The sequence below is a fragment of the Schistocerca cancellata genome, chromosome 3 (assembly GCF_023864275.1).
Source record: "Schistocerca cancellata isolate TAMUIC-IGC-003103 chromosome 3, iqSchCanc2.1, whole genome shotgun sequence".
NCBI classification, from domain to species: Eukaryota; Metazoa; Arthropoda; class Insecta; order Orthoptera; family Acrididae; genus Schistocerca; species Schistocerca cancellata.
This window is the reverse complement of record NC_064628.1, coordinates 401,141,137-401,161,454: the sequence shown is the minus strand read 5'-3', so window position 1 is coordinate 401,161,454 and position 20,318 is coordinate 401,141,137. Positions and strand designations below refer to the sequence as shown.

At 38.7% G+C, this 20,318-nt stretch overlaps 1 protein-coding gene across 1 annotated transcript in view; it reads left to right on the top strand.

Annotated features, from left to right (window-relative positions):
* Positions 1-20,318, top strand: part of LOC126175143 (late secretory pathway protein AVL9 homolog) — a 101,963-nt gene that overhangs the window by 60,245 nt on the left and 21,400 nt on the right. Inside the window, exon 7 of the mRNA XM_049921703.1 lies at positions 13,096-13,315. Coding sequence (XP_049777660.1) covers positions 13,096-13,315 — 220 coding nt within the window. The remainder of the gene's footprint in view (positions 1-13,095; positions 13,316-20,318) is intronic.

Here is a 20,318-nt window from a genome sequence, read left to right as displayed (position 1 = left end):
TTGTATGGAGGCATACGGGTGGTAGTTTTTCCCTCACTCTTTTTGTGAATTGAACAGGAAAGGAAGTAACTAGTAGTGGTACAAGGTACCCTTCGCCTTCCTTGTAGAGACTTAATATTTCTTTGAAATAAGTTGAAGATTTTGGCATGTCTATATTTTAAACATTTTTGTATCTGGTAAATTCTCCAAGCAACAGTGTCATTGACATTTCCTTCTAGTTTTATGGCTGTGGTTTATTTAATTTAATTCATAGTGAGTACTCCCAGTTATGAAAGTTGTTACTGAGAAGATATATTGTAAGGTAGTGGTCTGTCTCCTGACTTGCTTTGAGTCGGACATGTTCTTAGAGACATTCCACAAACAGCTGTAATAATATTTGTTTGGATAGTAAAGACTATTTTTGATGCCAGTGGATTGTCCCAGGAGATGATTCTTTAACTTTTAAGTGAATAGAAATAACTGAAATTGGCAGACTGTTATCACTATACCAGAAATGACCCTGATGTAGTTGCTGAGCACAGCCTCTTCAAAATTTAGGGGTGAGTTGCCATGGTCTTACACCATGGACACACATGAAGCGGAATTAGGAGATAAGAATTATTTACACTTTATGATCTAAAGAAAGACTCTTAACAAATTGCCAGGAGTGTAAGTTATGTATCAGACCTGAGAGTTGTATCTAGTGCCTGTCCTAAGAATTATCGGGCACATTTTCTCTTGTGTTTTTGCTGATGTTTGCAATTGTGTTTTTGCAATGTGTAAATGGAATCAGTCTTTACAAATACCATTAATCGTGTTTTTCATCAAACACCCAGTACTGATGAAAAGTTATTTTCTCTAACTGTAAATTTTAAATGAGACAGCAAAAAACAGAGAATAGCCAGTATTGCAAGTGTGACTGAGTTGCATTGCTGTATGGCAGTGTTAAACAGACAGCCTTTATCATCTCTCATGAAGTTTGCATTTTTATATTGTCTGATTCAGCCATGACAACAAAGAAAGAGTAATGTATTCTTGTTCTCAATACATTATAATCATGGGAAAATGAAGAACTGATAAATAACTGTTAAGACAGACCAATATCCTTAACATCAGCTTGCTGCAGACTTCTAGAGCATATTCTGAGTTCAAATATAATAAATTTCCTAGAGACCAAAAAGCTCATGTCCACGAATCAGCATGGCTTTAGAAAGCATTGCTTGTGTGAAACTCAACTTTCCCTTTTCTCACATGATATACTGCACATAATGCATGAAGGGCAATTGGCAGACGCCATGTTTCTAGATTTCCAGAAAGAATTTGAATGGTACCCCACTGCACTGTTAATGAATGTTCATGCATACGGAATAGACTCCCACATACACGACTGACTCGAAGACTTTTTACCCCCTTTTTATAGGTGGTTAAATGTGTTAACAGGGTGACTGACTCTCCAATCATTTGTAAGTGGTTAGCCAGCCACATTGCTCTGTGCCTTTCCTTAGCTCTTTCATGTTTTTAGTTCTGTTTGAATCCCATGTTTAGCACTTTACACTCTTTCTCCATTGTCTTAAGGCGTGTAAGATGAGTGATTGTGTGAGTGTATGCGACTGATTTGGGAGTGAGTGAATGCTTGTCATTTTATATGCTTCCTCTTCACTGTGTAATAGCAATTTGTCATTTTCTCCACATTCATTTCTTTTTGTATGTGTAAGGGCACTGATAACCTCAGTGTTGAGTGCGTGTGATACACATGCAATTTTTTGAAATTTCATGCAGTGTTTTACTTCATTTGATGCAACACAGTATGACTGATAACTAAAAGAAATTCAGTTCTTTATCGAGTGAAGATATCAGACTGTAAGATGTGCAAATATCAATTTTTTCACCTAATAGTTTAAAAAAAAATTGGATGATAAGTATTTCATATTGGCTGGGAAGCCGTCTCTCAACACAGGCACCAGCATTTAGTGAGTTGTACAGACATAACAAAGGTCGCCTGGGCACAGAATGCAAAGAGCGTGTTGGTAGCATTGAAAGTGTTAATGATGCAGGTGTTATCTGTTGACAATGCCAGTCAATTTTATTTTTCTCTTTTCCATTTTCTTTAATGATCTTCTCTCTTATTTCCCTTGAGGTCTGCAGGTCAGTTTTTCTTTCCATACAGCTCATTCTTGTCCTTTTTCACTGTATCCTCATTTCAACAACTTCAAGTTGATTACTTTCCAGTTTACTCAGAGTTCTATAGAGCAATGTACTCTGTACAGATGATTTTGCAAAGGGTTATCTGACATATATATCCATGTTTGCTGGTTAAAATGTTTTTATTAGTCATGAATGTCCATTTTTGCCAATGCAGTCCTTCTCTTCAATTTTATTATGTATCTATTGTCTTTTGTGATTATACTACTCGGCTAACAAAATTGTTTTATCTGTCCAGTTAGACTTCATCAATTTTTATACTGGTTTTCTTCAGTTTTAGTTTCCATAGCTTAAGAGTACCTGTTAGGACTTGCAGCACTCTATTCATTTCCGTTTCGGAGTCTGCTACCATCACAGTGACATCAGTAAATCTGATGTAATGTGTTCTTTCTCCATTGGCTTTTATTCCATTTCCCTTCTCCTTTGTGATTTGCATAGCTTCATCAATGAACACATTGAATAAATATGGAAATAGGAGACACCCATGTCTGACTCCTTTTCTAATCCTGGTCTCCTCTGCTATTTTACTGGTGTTTATTTTTATACTTTGATTAGTCATTTTATATCCCCTCAGTTAAGTCCTATATTTTTCATAGTTCCAAAGAGTAGCTCTCAGTCCAGTGTCAAAACCTTTTTCTAAAGCCATACTAAACTGCTTAGAAATAAATTGTTACTGGCTGCTCCTAAAATGACAAACAGCTGATGCGGTTTTTCTGCAGAATGCATCAGATAAGATACAGTTGGCATTCATTAAAAATAAATGCATGTATTGTATATGATACAAAGATTCATAGGAGCGTTGCTGCTAGAGTAGAATGGTGCGCTTGAGTAATACAGTGAAGTGTGCTTTCCAGTCACATTAACAAGAAAGTTGCACATACTGTATTTTTCTATTTGCTTTTTGCTGTCAGGTTGTTGGTTGGTGTGTAGTTTTTTATAAATATTACATACAGAGCTGTCCTTGATAAATTAGGGATGTCTGTTATTGGCTATATTGAAAACCATGGAATAAAAAAAGACTTGCATTGTAAAAAGATGGTAGTTTCATGATAGAAAATTTTATCTTTATGTGCCTTCAAAGAATGAGTCCAGTAAGAGGGAATTTAGGATCATACTGAATATTCATTTTATAACATTATAATTTGTAAATACTTACAGAAGTATGTCTTTTCAACTGGTGAGTGAAATGAGTGGTTATATGGTGATAGAAAAACTGTTTGATATTGGATGGGACTTCCACCAAAGCCAGCAGATTCCTAGTGGGAAACTTTTCTGTTCAGTCTGTCTCTCAGAGTTATGCCACATCGTGTTTACTGTATTATTATTGTCCTTAAAAACATAATTTCAATCAAATAGTGCTTAAGGAAATTTCATTGCACATCGATTGCAACTTGAAGTGGCTGACTGTTATTCTGTACATCCACACACAACTTTTGACCGTGTCATAATTAAAACTCCTGAAAAGCTTAGTGTTCAGTGAGAAAAATCAGCTTGTCAGACCATGATACGCAGATAGTAATACTGAAAGGCAGACATCCCATTGTTATAAAAGAAAGATTCAGAAGTGAGAGTCCGCTTGAAAGACAGGCTAACATGGCAAGAAGGCTACAATACAGATAAGTTGAATGACAAGTATAAAATTTTTTTTTCAAACCTTTATCACTTTCTTTAATAGCTCTTTTCAATTAAAACGACACACACACACACACACACACACACACACACACACACGTATGTGCAGTGCCAAGAAATAGTTGATCTGGATAACTGATGGCATTAGAATATGACATAGGAGGAAACTGGAGCTGTTTCAGAATATGAAGGACAGTCAGGGCTTGGTAACAGAATTTCACTGCAGATAATATTGCAAAGTGCTGAGACGTGTCATCATACAGGCTACAAAAATTCATTACACCGAGAGAACAGAAAGTTCTCAGACCAAAATTAAAACTATATGGTCAATTGTAAAAGAGAGATCAGGGCTGAATAGTGGTACTCAACATTTTACATCTCTCTTGTGTGAGAATGAAACTCTTTGTGATGCACCAGAGTTGTATAAAATATTTAATAATCATTTCTTATCATAGTCAGGAAGTTAAATCCAAATACAATAAGTACAGGTAAACATGTAGAACTAGAGTAAAGACTCCCATGGATTAATGAAATTTCAAGTATGATTTTGAAGAACAGTGCAGCTATATTAGTTCTGCACTGAGTCACCTGTGCAGTGTGTCTTTCAGGTGCATCCAGTTTTCTAACAGATTGAACTATTTGTTAGTAAAACCAATGGCGAAAGTGATAATGTGGATTGTTACTGGTCAGTTTCTTTGCTACCACTGTGTCCAAAAGTTTTTGACAAAGCAATGTATAAAAGAGTAGTAACATATCTCAGTATATATAATTTGCTGTTAGACACGCAGTTTGGATTTGGAAAAAGTGTATCAACAGAAAATGCAATTTATTCTTTTGTATTGAGGCACCATCAGAGCTAAACAATAGGTCAAGGACAGTAGTTGTGGAATTGTGGGAAAAGTTCAACCATGGTCCATTTCATAACTGGAAAGTAGGAAGCAGAAAGTTGTCCTTCAGTGTCAGCAAACAGGGAAGAGGTTTGAACCTGACTGTGGTCTGTAAAGTGGGAGAGGGGGAGGGGGGGTGGGTTCCAGAGGATCCTGTTTGGAATCCATTCCTTTTCTTGATTACATCAGTGATTTGCCACTAAACATGACAGATGACCCCAAAAATTTTTCTTTTTACAGATGACACAAGTGTTATTGGGAAACACGTGGAACATAAAATAAATGGTGTGGGTAATGGAGCAGCCAGTAAGATCAGCACATGGCTTCCAGGGAACATATTAATGCTTAAATGCAAGAAAACACAGTGTATATTGTTTTGTGTAACTCTTATAAAAGCAAAATTTTATTGTGCCTAGCTGGCCATTTAGTGAAGACAACCATTTTAAAATTTGTGGGCCATTTTAAAATTTGTGGGCCATTTTAAATTCTTTGCACTGGGGGTACGGGGGTACATGGAAGACTTCTGTGAAAGTATCACTTTCAAGATCTTATGCAGAAACTGAATGCTGCTATCTTCAGCGTAAGAATAATTTTCTCTGACATTGAAATGCAAAGGCTTATGTACTTTGAGTACTTTTGATTCAGGAAAATGTGGTCTAACTGATCAGCAGTGTCAGTTTGTGAACCTCGTGTAGGCCTTTCTTCAGGTGTTTCGGAGTTCTCACTCTGCTGCCCCTGTACATACATTCCATCATGGGGTTTCAGAAGACTCATTCAGAAGAAACTGCTACATTCTTTAAGGTAACACTAGATAGAAAAACAATGTGCACTTTAACGACACTTCCTTAAGAATTTAAATGTGTAGACTATTCAACAGGTTTCATTTTCAGTAGACTTCCAGAAGAAATGAAAAAATTAAGTGATAAACCCCAACTGTTCAAATGGAAGCTGAAAGGTTTCCTCATGGCAAAATCCTTCTATTCTGTATAGGAGTTCCACGCAGTAGTTGAGAACTTTTCTCTGTAGTGTGTTACTTATTTGTATATTCCCTTACAATTTTTCCATGTTTTATTAATTATTCAATGTGTAAAGTTTCTAATGAACGTTATGCAAGCTATTCACTGACTCATTCCATGACCAAGCAGTGCTGGCTTGCAGGGTCACATGGAACCTGGTAAATAAATAAATAAGTAAATGAATTTCTTTGAAAATATTTGACACCACAAACTGTCATCAAGCCACAGTCACTAAAAGAATGAAATTTTTAGTTACATAATTAGTTTCAACACACTGATTCATCATTTTAAAATGTAATCACAAACCTGGAAAACTGATTTAATAATTGCAACCATACTTCTTCAAACATTACATAAAATACACTAAAACCAGTGAACTGAAGCAAAGACAGTAGAATCGGGTCACAATACATCATGATAATTTTTTTGTTGATGGGTCATTTCGCACTTAAATGCAGTGTAGATGAAAACTGCACTATGATGAAAGGCATTACATGCTCACGTCGTAATCTTAAAATGTGCAGCTAGCCCAAAATTAGAACACAGCATGTAATCGTACTGTGTTCTGCTAATTAAATCTTACAGACATGATGCACTCCCAAACTTTTCAGGTCAGTAGGACTGTTTCTGTCTTTGTTGTGGATTTGTTATAAGAAATCCATTGTTTTGATTGTTGCCTGGCGTCTGATGTATGAAGGTAATTCTAAATCTCATAACAGTGACAACTAGATGGAAAAAGTTCTTTGGACCTTGCGTGGATTGCTCCAAATACAGCATTGAAACTGAAGAAAAAAAAAAAATTCACACACACGTTTGTCATCCACCATCAGCAAGAAAGTTGTGACACCTATTAGGGTGATAGTTGTTTCATCCCCCAACTTATCACATAAAATATTAGTTACCCATCCTGTCGAAACACGTACGGCCTCTGCTATGCCACGAGCTATAGTTTGATGATTAGTAAGGATTGTGTTGTGCAATTTTTCTGTTATTCCTTCAGTAACCACATCTTGTGATCTTCAACACAAGCCGGTGTTGGACCAAGTTTAAATATTTCTGAAACAATATTTAACTGAAGTTACTGTTGTCAAAGGATTGCTGAAAACAGCATCCAATTTCACTTTTGTCTCATACCACATCTTAACATATAAACCAAGCGTCATTTTACTTATAGCTGGTCTAACAGATGGCAGCACACTACAGTAACTCCAAATTGCTTTAGAAATGTCATCTGTCTTCAAACATGGGTACTTGCTGAACCATTCTTACATGAAGGCCTAGAGTACGTTACCCACCTTTTGAGTGCTAAGCAGTGAGGAGCAAGATTGCTGATGATTGGTAGCACAGAAATAGCTTGACTGTTCAGGGAGCAGTTAATGATGGAACTTTTTAAAAATATTTTTCACATTGGCCGAAATATCATTTGTGTTGGAGATTTGTATATTCGAGTTTTCTATAAGGTTATGTGGTATCATGTGAGCCAAAGCTGATTGATTATGGGATGAATCGCTATGTGATTCACAGAAAACTCACACAAAAATTGGAAAACCACAAAAGAAGACTCAAAAAATAAACTAACATAAAAAGGCTTATACTACATAATATACCAGTAGAAAAATACTTCCATCAGAGCACAAAAAGATGAATATGAATATGCTCGCACTGAAAAGTGTGGTTCCAGCAGACTCATTCCACCCACTGTAAGTCACTTATACCCGTCCACTCCCACTTGCCCATTCTTACCCACTCAGTCATTCAGCCCACCTCATTGCCATTATCTCTTTGTGTGTGTCTCCGTCACTGTCTTCTGTCTCTCAGCCACAGTCTCCATCGTTCTGTCCTCCTCCTTTTCCTCCTCCTCCTCCTCCCTACTACTACTACTACTACTACTACTACTACTACTCCTTCTCCTATTGCTGTCACTGCCTGCCTCTTGATCTCTCTTGATGCTTCTATCTCATTCATTCCTTCCCACTACTGCTTTCTCTTCTCATTGTCATAGACTCAGTCTCTCTTTAGCACTGGCTCTCACTCATTTCTACTTTCTCCTTCTCTTTATTCCTCTCCCAATGGCACTTCCTCTTTCACTCTTCTCCTAGCACTGTTCTGTCACTGTCACTTTTGTTCCACTGCTCTCTCACTCACTCTCACTCACTTTCTCACTCACTCACTTTCTCACTCACTTTCTCACTCACTCTCACTCACACACACACACACACACACACACACACACACTGCCATTGTCTTGGTCACTTTTTCTGCACCATGCCACTGCGTACTATCTTCCAGTATTTTATTTTTCTGTCCCTTTCTCACTGCCACTGTTTCTTCTTCTCTCAGTGTAAAAAAGCACAAATATGTTGGTGTGCTAAGATTTTTGGGCATATTTTTAAAGGTGCTGTGGAAAGTAGATTGAGGCAACTGGTTATCCCACTTTTTAGCCAGTGCCATGTAAACAGGAGTATATTTGCCTTTTTTGTTCTGATATAAGCATTTTTCTGCGAGTTCCCCTTCCTTTCCCTGCTACAACATAGCACGTCACTCCTATGAAAAGAACGTGATCGGTCAGTAAAATTTTGATAGTTTACTTATGTGAAACTGAAATAACACACAGCTAATTTTACACTTCAGACTGAATTGTGTGTTTCACTACTACAAAATGGGGTTCACAAAACCTTCTGATGATAACACTTTACAGCGTATTTCTCCATGCTATGTCAATAAACTACTTTTTCGCCTCACACCGGAGTTTATGTGCATATTTTTTTGCGTACAAGTAGGATAAATTTGAACCTCTGTGTCTCTGAAATGGATAGAGATATCAATAAAATTTTCAAGGTTGAGTGAAGTTGGGCTCTTAGAATATTTTGCAAAAATTATGCCCATTTGCTGTGCATAGCTGCCTTGGAATCTGCGGCTCTGTTTTGATACCCAAAAACTGTGTTTGGTGTGTTTCTCAATAATGGATAAAGATTTGTGAAAATGGGAAGATGGCACTTGTTGATAAATGCGTGGCAAATATAATGCTAAATTTGAGCAATTTGCTGTAGTTATTTATTATTTATATTTCGCATCACACCAGATTTCATATGCATATTTTAAGTGTACATGTAAGATAGCTTTGATCCAACATAGACCATGTCAAATGCAGAAAGAAACAACTGATTTGCTCCATTTGCCTAAGTAGGTCGAAATGTGTAATATTAGTACTTTGACCATTTACTGTAGGTTAGTGACATTAAGATGATCCTTCTGTTGTGTACACAAATGGTCCCTAGCCAAAGGGTTACCGAAAACACTTACCCCTAACTTTCTATCATCAGCAGTGCCCAAGGTATGAGCCCTGAAGACTCCTGTTTTTATGTATTGCATTGCATTTTGGAACATACTAGGTACCATATGCTGTCAAAAGCTTACCGATACAGCGGACAACATATTGCAGTGCAATGCTGTCAACTGCAGCAAGGAGCTTCGCTACAGGACAAAAGGAGTATGCCACAAAGGAGCCCTTGAACTTAGCTTTAGGAAGCCTGTTGAAAGTGGAAGCCTGTAGAATAGTGCACCACCTTTCTGCGCAGTGATTAAAGAATTAGTGTCAAATTCCCAATAATTTTTCCGGCTAGCATTTGATGTGCGAATGTGGCAGTTCCTTTTGAGTGAGTACATATCATTAACCACAAATCCTCCAGGAGAGTACACGTGCAAGGGAGACAGAGTTAGCATTCTAAGACACTGGAACAGCAGCAATGGATAGAAACATTTTAAAGAAGAAAACACTAATCTTAGATTTTTGAATAAAATGTTCCTCTTTCAGTAAGCAAAGAATGGTTTCTCCTTCATCTTTGTCTTCCTTCATCTTTGTCTTCCTTCATCTTTGTCTTCCTTCATCTTTGTCTTCCTTCATCTTTGTCTTCCTTCATCTTTGTCTTCCTTCATCTTTGTCTTCCTTCATCTTTGTCTTACTTCATCTTTGTCTTACTTCATCTTTGTCTTACTTCATCTTTGTCTTACTTCATCTTTGTCTTACTTCATCTTTGTCTTACTTCATTCTCACAGCAGACGAGTGAAAAGTACACCTTAACCTGGGATTTGTGAACACCATCTGCTCTACATTATCTAAATTTCTCTAATCTCCCCCCCACCCCCTCCCCCCAATCCAATTAGTCTTCCCTCCTTGCATACAGACACTATATTAATGAAAGCTAAGGTTAGTTTTAATAGAATTGCGCCTCCAAGTTGGAAGTATGGCCAACATTCTTCTCTTACTGATTTTAAGAAATATATCAACTGAAGTTTCTGTACTGCAAAGAGAATCAGAAAAATTTTAATGGGTTAAAGTTTTTTTGCAGAATGATTACATGAATCGTCAGAAAATATAATCAGAATATTGTCAAGCAGCAGAAGAAAGTAATTCACCAAAACTGACAACATTGTGTAAATTGCAGCTGATTAAATTTCTATTTCAGTGAAACTTCTTTCTCTGTGTGTTTTCATTTGTGTACGAATGATTTGTCCACAACTCGTGTAAAGGGTAGTAAGGTGTATTTAGTATATTGCAACGGGCATCTTCTGCTCACATTTTGTTTTCTGTTTTGCATAACACAGTAGCTTAAAAGTTCTAGAAGTTCTGGGGCTCATGTCTAGAATGTTGTTTGTTTCCTTCATTACATTTGTTAGTGAACCTGATTAGTATTGAATTCTGAAGTAATAACATTTTCAAAGCCCTGTACCTTTTTGTCATGTGCTAGCAGGCTCGCAAGTTAGTTCATCATTCCTGCATGTAGTAGACATATCAGATCATGCATCAGACAGCTCAGGAGAAATTGGGTAGAAATATCAGGCAGAGAAATTTAACTTTGGATCTTTGGAGTCCCTCTGCATATTAAGTTTCCTTTCTCAAATCTGCATCACAATTTCTCTTTTGAGCTGTAGCAGTATATCTTTCGTGATTTTGCTGTCGGTAGAACATGAAGCTTGTGAACTAATGATGGGGGTTAAGAGTTCATTGTTCCATTGACAGCAAGGTAATCACAAATTGTGTAGAAGAAAGTAAAATCAGAAAGGAAATAATGGGCAGCAATTCCCTTGTCACATTTTCACAGATAACTGTATTTGTTTTGAAACTTCCTGGCAGATTAAAACTGTGTGCCCAACCGAGAGTCGAACTCGGGACCTTTGCCTTTTGCGGGCAAGTGCTCTACCATCTGAGCTACCAAAGCATGACTCACGCCCTGTCCTCACAGCTTTACTTCCGCCAGTACCTCGTCTCCTACCTTCCAAACTTTACAGAAGCTCTCCTGCGAACCTTGCAGGAGCACTCCTGAAAGAAAGGATATTGCGGAGACATGGCTTAGCCACAGCCTGGGGGATGTTTCCAGAATGAGATTTTCACTCTGCCGGTCCGGCACACAGTTTTAATCTGCCAGGAAGTTTCATATCGGCGCACACTCCACTGCAGAGTGAAAATCTCATTCTGTATTTGTTTTGTAATCTCCATGATATTTTATGACTACTTATGGTCAACAGTCAGGGATCAATTAATTTTGTGAGTTCTTAAAGGTTTGTGACAGCTGATGTCTTGCAAAACCTTGAATCAGATCTATAAAAATGCTAAAGTGGTTGTCAACAGTATGAAGTAGTGAAATTAGTTAGGTAAGGCCCTCAGTTTGTAATGCATAACCAAATGCAAACAGTAGTCACCACAATTACGTGCATTTTTCTACGTTTCACTGACACTGAAAAAGTGTAAATAATTTTATTTATGCTGTTGTTGTTATTTACAGGCTAAAGACTAATTTGGTACTGGTCACAACACTAGTTGTCCACTGCAGGTCTCTCCATCTCTGCATAACTACTAAAGCCTGTGTCCACTTGATGTTGCTCACTGTATTCCAGCTGTGGTCTTCCTCAACAATTTTTCTCACTAACACTTTCCTCCATTACCAACTTGACAATTCCTTGATGCCTTGAGATGTGTTCTGTCCTACTTTTAGCCAAGTTGGTCCATAAATTTCTTTTTTCCTCTAATTAGATTTGGTATATCTTCATTACTTATTTCACCAGCCCATCTAATGTTCAACATTTTTTGTAGCACCACAGTTTAAACTCTTCTATTCTCTTCTTGTCTGACTTGTTTATTGTCCACATTTCACTTCCATACAAGGCTACACTCCAGAAAAATATCTATGAGAAGAAAAAAGTAGATATTTGACGTTAAAAACTTTTTCTCTTTCAGAAATACTTTTATTGCTGTTACAGGCAGCATTTTATATCCTCTGTACTTCTGCCATCATCAGTTATTTTGCTTTTCAAATAGCAAAACTCGTGCATTTCCTAATGTAATTTCCCTAAGCTCTACCTGATTTAATGAGACTGCATTCCATTACCCTGGTCTTACCTTTATTTATATTTCTCTTATAACAGTTTTCTAATGCTGAGAAATTGAGTGAGGTGGCACAGTGGTTAGCACACTGGACTCGCATTTGGGAGGACGATGGTTCAATCCCACATCCGGCCATCCTGATTTAGGTTTTCCGAGATCTCTTCAGGCAAATGCCGGGATGGTTCCTGTGAAAAGGGCACAGTCGACTTCCTTACCCATCCTTCCCTAATCTGATGAGACCGATGACCTCGCAGTTTGGTCTCCTACCCCAAAACAACTCAACTCCTCATGCTGAGAAATTGGAAGCAGCAGTCTGTTTTACATAGCTAAGACTTTCTAAATCCAAGATTGCATAAATATTTGTTATTTTTTCAAACAACCAGATTGACAGACTTTGCTGTCATCTTTAGGTCTCCAAAAATTTAAGTTATAAAATGTGATCATTTTGAGTTGGACCTCACACAAAGTTGTCATGTAGATAAAATGTTGCACTTAATATAAAGGTTTGTAATAATTAAACATTTAAAATCAAGAAGCACCTTGTGCACAAGGCCTTGTACCTTATACGTAGCACTGAATGATGATTGTTACATAAAAAAAACCACACAATATACAATAAAATCACACTAGCACATATGTTAATGTTAGCCATACATATTCTAATCATCCTTTCAAATCCTCTTATAAGCTCTTCTCAGAACACTATCAATTCTGTTAAACTGTTCCTTAAGTCCATTGCTGTATATGACAGAATTACAGAATCATCGGCATATGTCATACATTAATGGTAATGGAAAGGAAGAAATAAAGTTGCCAGAATACGTAATTCTTGCATTTGACTCTGAACATCGATTGGGATTTTGGAAACAGTCTGAGTTCCATAAACCAAAGAGTGACAATAATAGAAAGTACTGTATAAACAGACTTCCAGAATCAAAAGTAAAATTTAGTTTACATTTATATTTAATATGTCACATGTCATTGTTTTGTGTAACAGGTAGAGAGTGCAAAAGTAGAAACGCAGGAACCTGAACTGAGGCGGCTCCTGCACCTGACGACAGAAGACCTGCGGTTTGCGGATTATGTTGTGCGACAAGTGTCAGAGGATCGGCACGATGTCTTCCTCGATGGTGTCGGGTGGGAGGGGGGTGACGAGTGGATACGGGCACAGTTCCGTGCCTACCTACTTTGCCTTCTGCGCACGTCTCTCTTGCAGGGTAGGTAACATCTTACTGAAGGGTAAATATGTGCAGCTACTGCTAGAATGTCATCATTTCATTAAATTTCACAGTTTGTCATGGTTTTCACAAATAATAAATTTAATTTTCAGTAACCTATACCTTTTACTGGCACGTTTCCTATAGTGAGCAGATCAGTGAACAATTGCCTAAAACCTAACACACAAAGCAGAGTTACAGTTCATACAAAAATATTTCCTGTCACATGATCTTGTCCAGGATTCTGGCCTGTGATGTCACAAAGGATTTTACTAAATCCAAACAAATTCCAGTTCACTGGTTGCAAAGTACTATCTGTTGTCAAAAAAATTATGCGCTACTTACACACTATCGTATTGTGGTCCTGTATATGGGTGTCTCTCCCAAGAGCCATCAGGCGCATTTTCTCCGATGCTTTGGCAGATACTTGCAATTTCGATTTTGCAGTGTTAGCTAGAGTCAGCCCAAACAAATACTGCTCACAATGTCTTTAATGTGATGCCCGGTGCTGTAGGGAAGAATTTTTTTGTTGCCTTTACAAACAAAATTATTTTTAAAGCAGAATTTTACGTACTCATTCGATACAATGGTCCCAGATTAGTTTAGTGTGATATTTGCTTCAGCCATATGAATTAACAGATACAGTACAACAAGAAAAATAACCAGTACTCCAGCAGCAACAACACCGCTGTGGCCCGCGCTGACTGCTATCGCCACGCAGCAGCGCTGCTGTTCAGTTGCTCCTGGAGGTCTGGTTATTCTTCTTGCTGTACTGTACCTGTTAATTCATATGGCTGAAACAAATATCACACTAGACTAATCTGCACCACTGTATTGAACAAGCACGTAAAATTCCGCTTTAAAAATCTTTTTGTTTGTAACAAGAAACAAACAGGTGCTTTCCATCCACACCATGCGTTGTCTAAAAGACTTGCTGAGCTGCATTTGTTTGGGAAGACTCCAGCTACACACTGCAAAAACAAAATTGCAGTTATCTGCAGAAACACCAGAGAAAATGCACCTGACAACTCTTAGGAGAGAGACCGTGTATAGTCTTAAATTGCAGTGTATTTAAGAAAATACTTCATATATTTTGTAAATAGATTTCATACAGGTTATGCTAATTTTGATTAATAACATAATACAGTCAACATGTTTCAAACAATGGAAAGCCGAGGATGGAATAGCAGTATGCAAAAGATAGTGCTTCCCACCACATAGAGGAGGCATTGAATCACAAAAAGGCACAATGGAAAGAATAATAGAAATAGCAAAGCTTTCTGACAAAATCATTCTTATGAAGTAGAACTCGCACACATGCAATCAACAACAACAACAACAACAGTAGTTCACACTCACATAGCTACTGTCTCTGAGTGCTAAGGCCCAACTGTGTCTGACGTAAGCAGTAGCAATCTTCTGGGGGAGATAGTTGGGGTAAGGAGTTGGCCTGTGATGGGGAGGGGGAGGGATAGCAGGATAGGGGTGGGGAAGATACTAGTGCTGCCTGTAGGAGCATGCCGGGACAGGGTGGGGACAGGTTTTAGGGCTGCTACGTGCGGGCCGTCCTGGGACGGGGAGAATTTGTAGGTGTGTTGGCGGGATAGAAGGTGTATGTACTTATATATTAATTTTGAGGCAGGAGGAAGGGAATATACACGTGGAGGACAAGGGTTAGCAAAGGTTTGAGGCCTGGGGGGGGGGGGGGTACGGGAATGAAGGATACGTTTCAGCAAGAGTTCTAACTGTGCAATTGAGAAAAGCTGATATTGGCTCAGGCTCCTACGTAGTTGTTACAGCAAAGCACATCATCTTCAGCAACTGGGTGGCCCAGCTATCCTCGGCCATAGTTAAGCGTTGGCCATTTGTGTCCTATACGTTGTCCTGCCTCCACCTACTGCAGTCCTGTCACTGGCATCTCCTACCCCATAAAAAGCAGAGCCACCTGTGAAACCAGCCATATGATCTACAGACTCAGCTGCAACCATTGTACGTTATTCTGCATAGTTATCACTACCAACAAGCAATCTACGCACATGAATGACCACCGCCAAACTATGGCAGAGAGCCAGCTGGACTATCCCATTGCCACCCAGTACAGTGTGCTCCACTTTACCAATTGCCTCACAGCTTGTGCCACCTGGATTCTTCTCTCCGATACCAGCTTTCCTGAATTGCGCAGCTGGGAACACTCTCTGCAACATATCCTTTCTTTGCTTCTTCCTTCCTTCCTTCCTTCCTTCCTGTAACCCCCTGGCATCGGCCTCTGCTAGTCCCTGTCCTCCACCTGCCTGTCCTCTTCCACTGCTCCCAGTTCACTATCCCATCAGTGCACTTACAAATCATTTCTTCTTCTCTACTTCTCCTCCTACCTTCCCCACCCCCCGTTCTCACCTCCACCCCCACCCCCTATCCCCAGAATAGTCTCCGGATGCTGCACATAGCAGCCCTTTCCTGTCCCCACCACGTCCTGGCATGCTCCCACAGGCAGCACTAGCTACTTCACGCACCCCTATTCTGCCATCTTTCCACTCTCCCCATTCCAAGCAGCCTTCGTACCCTCACCAAACCACCCCAGCAGATTGCTGTTCTGTCAGATGCAGTCGCTGTCGGGCATTAGCACCCAGAGACTGTAGCTATGAGTGTGTGTGTTGTTTGTGTGTCAGAGCTCTACTTCGGAGGGATGATTTTCCCAAAAGATTTTATATTTCTAGTATTCTCTCAGATGCACCTGTCTGCGACTCAGGTTGTAACTCACCAAACAGAGACAGCACTATCCTTTCCATATTGCTGATTAACAACATGTTTTCTTATATATCTCAGTAATTCATATGCTTTTTTGAAATGCCAGTTATGTCTTACTTGTTGGGAGTGGAATTTAACCGATGCCCATTATGTTATTATGTAAAAAAAGAAATCTTGAAACTGAAATAACGTTGAAGCTATTGCATGTTAGTAAAATCAAATAATTTTCTTTGACAATTAGGAAATTGTACCTTAAATCTGTATAGATCAGTTCTGCAGCATTTTTTTTAAATGATCAGAATCATGATGATCATCATCATCATCGTTTCTACTCCGAAGGACAGAGAGCAGTTGCAGGTGACATCTGTCAGCTCTTCTGGTCCTTCTGTAACTGTTGCCTTTTTATCTCAGATTTTGAGGACAGTGAGGGAAAGCTTCTCCCCACTGCCACAGTGTCTTCCCCTCAGCCTCTTCCCTGGCATATTTCGTTCTGAGTAGGCCTGGGGGTCCCTGCAGAGAGCCATCCTCTGCAACACTGCAATCGCTCCAGTGCTACAGTCTCCAGCAGCCTTCTTTCCAGTATTCACTTTTCTCATTCCTTATTCTATCTGTTTTTAATATTATTTTTATTTCTGCAGGGAAGGTCAGAGCAACACCATTTCTATTGCGTGGGGACAATTCTTATTCGGTACAGTTATTATTCCGTCCAATAAATGTTGCTGCTTTAATCCATATGATAGTGTAGGTACAAGGGACATTTTGAGCTGGCTGATCTTAGAACCTAGCAGAAATTTTCCAATCCTGTGTATCTATTGTAGCATATGGCACAGTTTGAAAGCTTTCAGTATTCTGTTTCCATTCTCTCCTCTGTGAGGAAACAATGTTACCCAAGTTGTCTACCATACTTGTCTTCTCATCTGCAGCTCTTAGAGAGACTGTTTTACAGTTCATATTCTACGACAAATAACTTGTCATGGTTTTGCAGATTTTGTGGCCAATTTTTCTGAATTCTTCTATATCTATATCTACCAGGTGTACCAGTATGAAATGAGCATTTTTTGTGAAAATGAAACACTAATTTTGAATTGAAAAGTAAAAACATTTTATTCAAAGTACTGACCATTGCTTTCTATACATTTTGACCACCTTTCTGGCAATTTGTGGACACCACACCAATAGAAATCTTCATCTTTTGAAGCAAACCAAGCAGACACCCAATTTTCGATTTCTTAGGAATCGAAGTGTTCCTCAGCCAATGCGTGTCCCATTGATGAAAACAAATGGTAGTCGGCAGGGGCCAAGGTTGGTGAATATGGTGGGTGGGGTAGCAGCTCCCAGCCAAGTGTTTTGATTGTATCCTGAACCAGTTTTGATTTGTGTGCAGGTGCATTGTCGTGTAAAAAAAATACTTTGCCCTGTCTTCTGGTCCATTCTGGCCTTTTTTTGATCAATGCATAGTTTAAATTGATCATTTGTTGTCTGTAGCGATTAGATTTCACAGTTTCACCGGGTTTTAGAAGCTCATGATACACCACACCTTTCTGATCCCACCAAACACAGAGCATTGTCTTCTTGCCGAATTGATCTGGTTTTGCAGTCAATGTTGATGATTGTCCCGGATTAACCCATGACTTTTCCCGTTTAGGAGTCTTAAAATAAATCCATTTTTCATCGCCAGTAACAATTCGATGCAAAATTGATTTCCTTTCATGTCATTGAAGCAAAATTTGGCAAATGGTTTTTCGGTTTTCCATCTGTCTTTCAGTCAATTCATGTGGCACCCATTTTCCACACTTTTGGATCTTTCCCATAGCTTTCAAACGGTCAGAAATTGTTTGTTGTGCAACATTTAGCATTGCTGCCATTTGCTTCTGACTCGAGGTGTCATCTTCATCCAATATTGCTTGCAATTCGACGTCTTCGAACTTTTTTGCTGGTCTTCCACATTCTTCATTTCTTACATCAAAATCATTATTTCTGAACCATTGAAACCATCTTTTGCATGTTGCTTCTGGTAGAGCATGATCACCATATGCCTCGACAAGCATTCGATGCGACTCTGCAGCACTTTTTTTTCAAATGAAAACAAAAAATTAATGCTTTCCACAGATCATCACTTTCTGGTACAAAATTCGACATTGTTAACACAATGAAAACCTTTGATGTTGTTTGTTCCATGACTTGATGTATACTAAATATCTTTGACAGATGTCATACCAACCAAACAAAAAAAAAAATTAAGGCTCATTCACAACAAATTTTCCCTATCGGCACATTCGTATCTTAATGCTCATTTCATACCAGTACACCTGGTAAAACCACAGCTATGTGAACACTCCACAAGCTACTGCACAATATGTGGTCACACAGTACATCAAATCAGTACTATCAGTTTTTTTCTCACTCCAATTGCTTTAAGAGCATCTTGTACATCCTTATGAAGACCGTTGATATTTGTAACTCTTCCCTCCATGTTGTCTTTGCTGAGTCTAAATGCCCGCTCAATTGTGAAGAGTTTTGGTTGGCTGCAATTATTCTCCTGCCACTTGGAAAATCTTTGTGTGTACAGAATACAGGCATTCAGTGCTGCAGTATATACCCCCTCTAAGAAAGGCCTTAGTGGCCACCTCCCGGTTCCTCTAGGCACTTGGTCCTTACCACTTCCTGCAATAGCTTCTCTGTCTGCCATGACTTGCTCAGCATTTCCACCTAGTTAGCAGTCTATTGGTAATTGACACAGGTGGTTCGGTATCCGGGAGCTGCCAACGCACAACTTGGATGAATTTTTAGTGTCTACCGGGGATACTATCCTGGGGTGTAACAGAAGTGTGAAATTGTAGATTTTGCATTCGTGGGATAACAGAGTTCGGCTTTTGTAGTTAGTGTACTTGTTCCTGTCACCTTTTTTAAATAATGGAGTTAAGACTCCCTGTTTCCAGTCAATGGGTATTGCATTTTGTTTCCAATTTCTGTTAAGAATATGAACTTGTACAGGCAACTCTTACCAGAAAGATATGTATTCATCATTTTCTTATTGTTACCAGTACTTAGAATAAAAGATAATTGTCTGTGTTTTAGTACATTGTGCTCCATGCTCCCATCAGCCATTTCAGATGGCCCAAGTTCTTAAGATGAGATATGATACATTGGACCAGATGTTATGTTCAAAATGTTGTGAAGTTAGTGCTGCTCAACTTTTGGTGGTTCACCAGAAAATTCTAGCCCAGTCCTAGAAAAGTGCATTTTCAATGTTTTCATCTTCTTCTTTATTATCTTCTGATACATCTTCTGCTAGTTCATCTTCAACTTCACCTAATGTTGGGAAATGATCATATGGTATCGATGGGTGGGAGTCCCCACCAATTTGCAAGTCTTTTTAGTTGTCCCTGCACTGGGTCATTTGGGTTTCAATGACGATGATGATATGGTGATGAGGACAACACAACACCAAGTCGCCACACAGAGAAAATCTCTAAGCCAGCAGGAATCAAACCTCGGCCTGCTGCATGGAAGTCAAATGTGCTGACCACTCAGCTTGAGGGGGCAGACACCTAGTGATGTAATATGGTCTTTGTCAAGAGGTTCCATATGGTCATTCAATTCATTGTCAATGTCCCACTCATTTTCGTTGTTGCTGACACTGGAATTATCTAGAATTTCCAATATCTCCTCCCTAAATGATCCATTGGTCATTCTTACTAGCATCTTCATATTCTTGTGGGGCAACGATTATTCCATAAAATTTTGGGTGTGCAGCTGCGTAAATTTATGCAGCTGCAAGCCTAAAGTTTTATGGAATGTTCTTACTATCAGTTGAAATATGGTCTCTTGCGATTCCAACTCAACAGTGAACATGTAATTAAACTACACAGTAGTAATCACAAACAGTAGATGATGGAATATGTTATTTGGGCTAAACAATGTATGTGTGGTAAAACTTGACTGTGGAAAAATTGAGTAATAATGATGAATGAGAAAAATATTTTCTACAACTTCATTTTTGACAAATAAGACGTTTGAAACCAAGCAGTGTAGTCTCTCACCATCCCCCCCTCCCCCATCCTAATATACCTCACCAATGACTATAAAAACAGAAGAATTGGGTGAGTCGTGAGTGTGAATACAGTTTCAATCATTTCAGGACAAAATCCCAAAATCACAGGTATATAGCTCTTCAGGCAAAATTATTATATGGGAAAGTCATAATGCCCCGCTTGGTAATGCAAGGGTTAATGAAATCGTGAAAATGTATTTATTT